The sequence below is a fragment of the Eptatretus burgeri genome, chromosome 1, assembly GCF_056783735.1.
Source record: "Eptatretus burgeri isolate ZD-2024b chromosome 1, Ebu_testis_v1, whole genome shotgun sequence".
Classification (NCBI taxonomy): domain Eukaryota; kingdom Metazoa; phylum Chordata; class Myxini; order Myxiniformes; family Myxinidae; genus Eptatretus; species Eptatretus burgeri.
In genome coordinates, this window is record NC_140961.1 from 27919809 (window position 1) to 27926225 (window position 6417).

The 6417-nt window shown below is 43.2% G+C and overlaps 1 protein-coding gene across 9 annotated transcripts in view; it reads right to left on the bottom strand.

The window, feature by feature from the left end:
• Positions 1-5959, bottom strand: part of LOC147034104 (uncharacterized) — a 43537-nt gene extending 37578 nt beyond the window's left edge. For 3 of the 9 annotated variants that reach the window (XM_085876491.1, XM_085876474.1, XM_085876471.1), the window contains exon 1: positions 4945-5050. In XM_085876491.1, the coding sequence (XP_085732617.1) occupies positions 4945-5035 (91 nt within the window). In that variant the 5' untranslated portion in view covers positions 5036-5050. The other 6 variants (XM_085876486.1, XM_085876483.1, XM_085876480.1 and 3 more) reach the window with 6 other exon arrangements.
• Positions 5960-6417: the final 458 nt, after the last annotated feature.

A 6417-nucleotide genomic window follows, 5' to 3' on the forward strand; every position in this document is an offset into this window, starting at 1 on the left:
CCATTGTTTCGACATATTACGTACGGCCGAGCGAAACCAGAGGTGGGAGGTCGGCTCTCTAATGGAGTGAATTGCTGAGGTACAACATCCCATCTATCCATTACAAATGTTATATCGAACCAATGATGGAAAAAGACAATCGAGCAGGTTTGAAACAGTTTACCAATGACTCGAAAGCAAGTATTTACAGGCACATTTCACAAGGCAAGTATTTACAAGTGCAGTGTCACAAACAAAAGCAATTATCCATTAGCACGTAAAGATCCCCTTAAACATTCTTACTTAATAAAGACAGGATAAGTGCACCACACTCACTCTGGGAAAAGTAGAGAGAAAGAGAGATCAAGAGAGAGAGAGAGAGCGCGCAAAAGAGAGAGAGAGCGCAAAAGAGAGAGAGAGCGAGAGAGAGAGAGAGAGAGAGAGAGAGAGAGAGAGAGAGAGAGAGAGAGAGAGAGAGAGAGAGAGCAAAAGAGCAAAAGAGAGAGAGAGCAAAAGAGAGAGAGAGCAAAAGAGAGAGAGAGAGAGAGCGAAAGAGAGAGAGAGAGAGCAAAAGAGAGAGAGAGAGAGCAAAAGAGAGAGAGAGAGAGAGCAAAAGAGAGCGAGAGAGAGCAAAAGAGAGAGAGAGCAAAAGAGAGAGAGAGAGCAAAAGAGAGGGAGAGAGAGCAAAAGAGAGAGAGAGAGAGAGAGAGAGAGAGAGAGAGAGAGAGAGAGAGAGAGAGAGAGAGAGAGAGAGAGAGAGAGAGAGAGAGAGAGAGAGAGAGAGAGAGATTGGGGTGTTGGGCCGTCCCTCACTCACCCTACGCAAGCAGGTGGGCTTGCGTTAGTCCAAAGGTGGAGCGTGAGAAGGAAGGAAATTCGGTACGTGTGTCAGTGCAGTGTCAGAAGAGGTGCAGCGTATGTGAGATGAGCTCTTCCAGCCGGGACAGAGGTCAATTGTCGATAGCTCTCTTTTACTCTTTGTGCATTTCAAGTCGATGAATTAGTGAGGTTTAGATTTAGAAAGGCAGATCGTGTAAATCAGTATGGAGTTGCTGCGCATCAAGAGTGTGTTGCCACCCATTCGCGGGGCCTCGCCCCAGCATAACTTGTCTCACCCCGTCCTTTAGCTCAAATGGCAGGCAGGCAGTGTTGTTTCACATTCAAACAAGTGGGCAGGCAGTCTTGGTTCCACGTCGAGGTCCTTGGTGCGCAAGTCAGCACTCAGCTCTGGTGTGCTCTGGCTTTTTTTAGTCCTGGCCGGGGCATGGCTTTGAGGAAAGCAAGGGTTACGGAGGCACTCTCTGACACCGGACAAGGTGGGGCTTCGGGGAGCGAGGGTCACCACACACTCTTAGACCCTTGCGTGGTGTCCCCATTGGTGCGCGAAGCTTGGTGGCGCTACCTTTGCCTTGTAGGTTACGCTGTGGCACGTTGTATGTTATGCACTCAGTGTAGGAATTACTTCTTAACATGACTTTCAATTGGTGGAAATGGCCATGCTAACAAGATTGTGGTGTCGGTGTGATGTAATGTGTGAGGGGAAGAACGAGAAAAAGGATTTCAATGGATGCATGGATGGGGGAAGGATGGAAAGTGGGGAATCACAATGGTGATGGAACCTACTAACACTCACAAAGCATTTCCCCATCCCTGATATGAAGGAGGGGGGGGAGCAACTCGACAAACAACAATTACTTATGAGATATCTAAGGGTTCCTTATGCTGTAGAGTGCGACTTCCCAGGCTCCTTTTCCATAACCGCCATAATGTATATATACATATATAAACATCATATGGAATTGGAAATCATTCTTGTAATAATAATGGAAATGAAATAAAAAAATATATATGTGGGAATTAAATTCACCTGCAACCCGACTGGCTATTGATCGGCTAATTTTACTTGGCATCTTTAAGTTACTCCCCTTCGCAGTACTCATCCTTGCTACAGCCGATCAGATGCTCCGATGGTGGGCAGTTCACAATGAATAGCCCAATCAATGAACGCGTCCTGTTAAATAATGAAACAAATCATGGTTATCAAAAAAAAAAAAAAAAAAAAATCCAACTGCGTGTTAAGCATCATCTTCAAATAACATACGGAAGTCGATTCCATGCAAAAAATATCTCGACTTCCTAAGTTAGCCCAATGAGTCAAACTTCTACTCATCTTTCATCCCCTCGAATCTTTCCACTGGAGAAACAAAACAGCATTAAAAATAGAACTTGTGATGAAAGTTGCAGGGTTGGTGACAAGCTTGATATTAAATAATGTCTGCAGCTCCTCCATATCTTTAATTCTTGTCTAACTGTTTCTCAGATGGGTATGCCATCTTATTCTTTGAGTGAAATCACCACATGAGAGCAGAAAGAGTTTACTTTCTGAGGGCTTGCTTCTGCATCCATGTTGTCCACCCCACGAGTCCTCCCCTACCTCTTTTTCTTCCCCACATCCCTTGTTTATCCAAGTCTCCCTCTATTTTGTCCTTCAACCCTCTCATTCTGTTTCTCTTGTTCTTTAACGTCCTGATCCATTACGTTCTCGCTCCTCCATAAGCCTTGACTTTGGAGACAATTTTTTTTTAACGGCATGTTTGTAGTGGTAATGAATGAGTGGAACGAAACATGATATAAACATATCATTATGGAGATGTATCCCTGGAAATATGCAAGACCGGATAGCGCAGAAGTAGTAGTGCACTAATCTTTTAGCTGTCTAGCTTGGGTTTGATTCCTGACCTGACTATAAACTGCTGGAATGTGGTTTGCAGGTAAGGCGTTACATCACCAAGCGCACAGTGCATCGGATGGATGTAAAGCAGGGCGTCTCGGCTGCTAGCATTAGCTGGTTGATGTTGATGATGCCACAATTTATTTCACAAAGAGTAGGCAAGTCATCACCAGCACCCAGGACAAATTACAATTGGCAAATCCTGCTCAAATCAACTCCACTCGAATTTCAGTCCTGAGCATCGGTTCATGAAAGGTTCGGGCCATAAATTTTCCCTGGCCGACCTCACAAGATGGGGAAAATTTTGAGCCGCTAACGAAGTAGTCGTAGAAGTAGTTGTGGCCCAAGGATACAATTCCAATGAACCTCTTGCAATTGAAGAATAATGGAACAAACAAGGTAAGAAATCAATTCTCTTTTGGCCACTCCTGCCACATACATAATCCTGCACCATAACATCGATAAAAATGCTAAATTACCACCGACATTTACACCCTTCCACAAGATATTGTACACCACAGCTATAGACCTTAAACAACAATAATGGTGACAAGCCGGGAGGCGACGATGGTTCACGGGCATTATTGAACAATGCCACGATAGGTACAATTGAGTTAGTGGAAGCTTTTGAGGAAGCCCTACCGTAAAAACCTATCTCTTCTGTCAAAATCAAATCGGATTTTTTATATGTTGTACTTATGGACATTACGCACAGCTTCTAGGAAATGAAATTGTGAGAAAAAAAATGAAAAGTTCAAGTGGACGTGGGACGCTCCTCGTACAAAAAGACACAACTAGACCATGATATCTAGCTTGTGTCCAAGTTTCATCAAGATCGGATCAAACGTCACGGAGCTATGCTCTGGAGAGTCACAAACAGACAGACAGACAGACAGACAGACAGACAGACAGACAGACAGACAGACAGACAGACAGACAGACAGACAGACAGACAGACAGACAGACAGACATAACGAAAATAGTGGTCACCGCTGGTGCCCGTGAACCAATTATGCAAATCACTTGAATCTCACCAACCAATCACATTTAACCCCGACCAGGTTGCCATGGAGAGGTTTATTAAACCTCAATAATGCTCTTCTTCATTTTTTTACGGTCCTAATTATTCTGGGGTTGGCCGGGGGTGGGGGGGGGCAAGTTTTTGGCCCAAGTCAACTACGAACGGCCTAGTCAGGCCTGACAATCGGCTGCCAGGAATTTGTAATCTGTTCACTGTGCCGGCGATAGCTCTCCTACCTGTCGTAAAGGACCCCGTGGGAACTTTCACGTCCACCAATGAATACCGGCAGACCTGACGCCCAGTTTAACGTCCATCCGAGGGACGGTACACATTGATGAATCACCCAACCTGTGAAACACCAGGATGACAGTTTATAGCTGCGTCGGGATTCGAACCAACGCCAGACAGCTTCGAGTCGAGTATATTTACCTCAAGACCAGGTCTTGAATGATCATTATTTATTTATTTATTTAAACAGTGCTACCATAGATCCCAAATTCATCATTAAGAGTACAATGTGATCCATATTGTAATTTACAGTATTATCGTTTTATGACCACATTGCGGGCAGAACATTGCGTCCGTCTGTCCGTCGAGAAAGCCTCATTCACAACCAAAAAAAATGTATTCCAACTAGAACACCACCGTAACTACTCATCACACTAATAATAATAATAATAATAATAATAATAATAATAATAATAATAATAATACCACACAATTCACCAGAGAGCGCGAGTTCTCAAGAAATGACGCGGAGCCTCGATATGACAAAGGTGGACATCATCGTATATCGCAATCTCGGCTGGTTCTTTCACTACTCGAATAATGGACTGAAAGTATAATAAATTTTAAATGATACATACGTGTTACTATATTACGCCATTAGTTATCTTTGGTAAAAGAGCATGAATTATTATTTTTTTTAATCTCACGGATCAAATGAATACAATGAAGCTGCGCAGCCCTCCTCCCCCCAACCCCTCGGGCCGCGACGGCCTCTTCTTCGTGCGCGCGAGACGGGCTTCTCGAACCGCAGAGGAAACTAGTCGAGGAACGTCTCCACAAGCGACCCGTAATAAGGTCAAGCCGACACGAGTAAAAACGCCAAATCCAAGCCAGAAATGGCCATGAAAGCGAGTTATTAATTCTTGCAAGGAAAACCGAACTCGTGCACAAAAAAAATTATTTAAAAAAAAAAAAAAAAACCAACCAGCGAATCCCGACAAATGAAATCCGTCCTGCGGAGACGGAAATAAGACGAAACCATTTAATGGCACGTCGTCGTAACATTCCGGGTTCATAAAATGCCCGTTTTGAAGGGAATACATGAATATTTTACCGATACACACGTAAACAACATTGCTGGGCGTGTCGCAGGGAAAATAAAAAATAATATTCTTACGTGTCTTGGGGTCTTCTTTCCGCACTATCACTCATTTCATTGTGGCGCCACCGGGCGGCGCCACTTTGTACTGCAATTCACGTCAGACGGTCCAACGAGGCCTGTTCAAGGTTGCCGAGGCAACCCCCACCGTGAGGGTTTTACACTGGGTCGTTTACCTTTGCTAGTCAGGACAAGACTATTAGGAATGTGTTTCGGGGAGCCGAAGATACCTCGCCGATTGTTCGTGAAAATACCACAGAGATATTTAACGTCCACCAACTAATTCGAGCAGATGGGACGGCCGGCTTAACATCAATCCGAGGGACTATGAACTGCTTGTTGATTGGTGCTTTCCTGCCAAGAAGCACCAATCGACCGTTTCTTGTTGGGACGGGAATCGAACCCAGATCAGACAGCCCAGATCGAGTTTATATGGTGGGGCATTTTCTTGCTCTGTTTTCCCACGGATATGTTGTCGCTTTATAAGGACATTCGGGCCAATCAAAGCCTGCGCTATGATTGCCAACATATGGTTGTTTGTCCGTGTTCTATCCTTTTTAAATGCTGAGGGTCAAGCAAGGAAGCAGCACGTACCATTTTAAAAAAAACCTTTGGTATGACTCGGTCGGGATTCGAACGAGCGACTTTCTAGATTCAGGTTCGAGTCTCGTTCCGTACATGACATACGTGTCACAGCTGACAATACATAGTGTCGAATGAAGACGGTACCAAGAACAAGACAAAGACGAACAATCCACATGGATAACTGCTGGAGTGTAAACAGTTTGACAGGTATGATGGCAGATGTAAAGATTTTACCTGTCAGAATTCCAGAGGTTGCGATATTCCTTCTCGAGCTGTCTGTTTGGGCCTCACCTTTCAAAGCTAAATATAAATCGGATTTATTTTTCATACGTGTTTGGGCAAGTCGATGTTTGCACACCTGAACTCACACCTCCCCTTTTGTACACGCACTATTTAATTAATACCTGCCTCCAACATGTTTTTTTTAATCTTTACACACACGATGTGTGTGTGTGTGTGTGTGTGTGTGTGTGTGTGTGTGTGTGTGTGTGTGTGTGTGTGTGTGTGTGTGTGTGTGTGTGTATGTGTATATATATATATATATATATATATATATATATATATATATATATATATATATATATATATTTTTTTTTTTTTTTTATTTTACACCCACCTGAGCCTGAGTGTGTGTATATATATATATATATATATATATATATATATATATATATATATATATATATATATATATATATATATATATATATATAT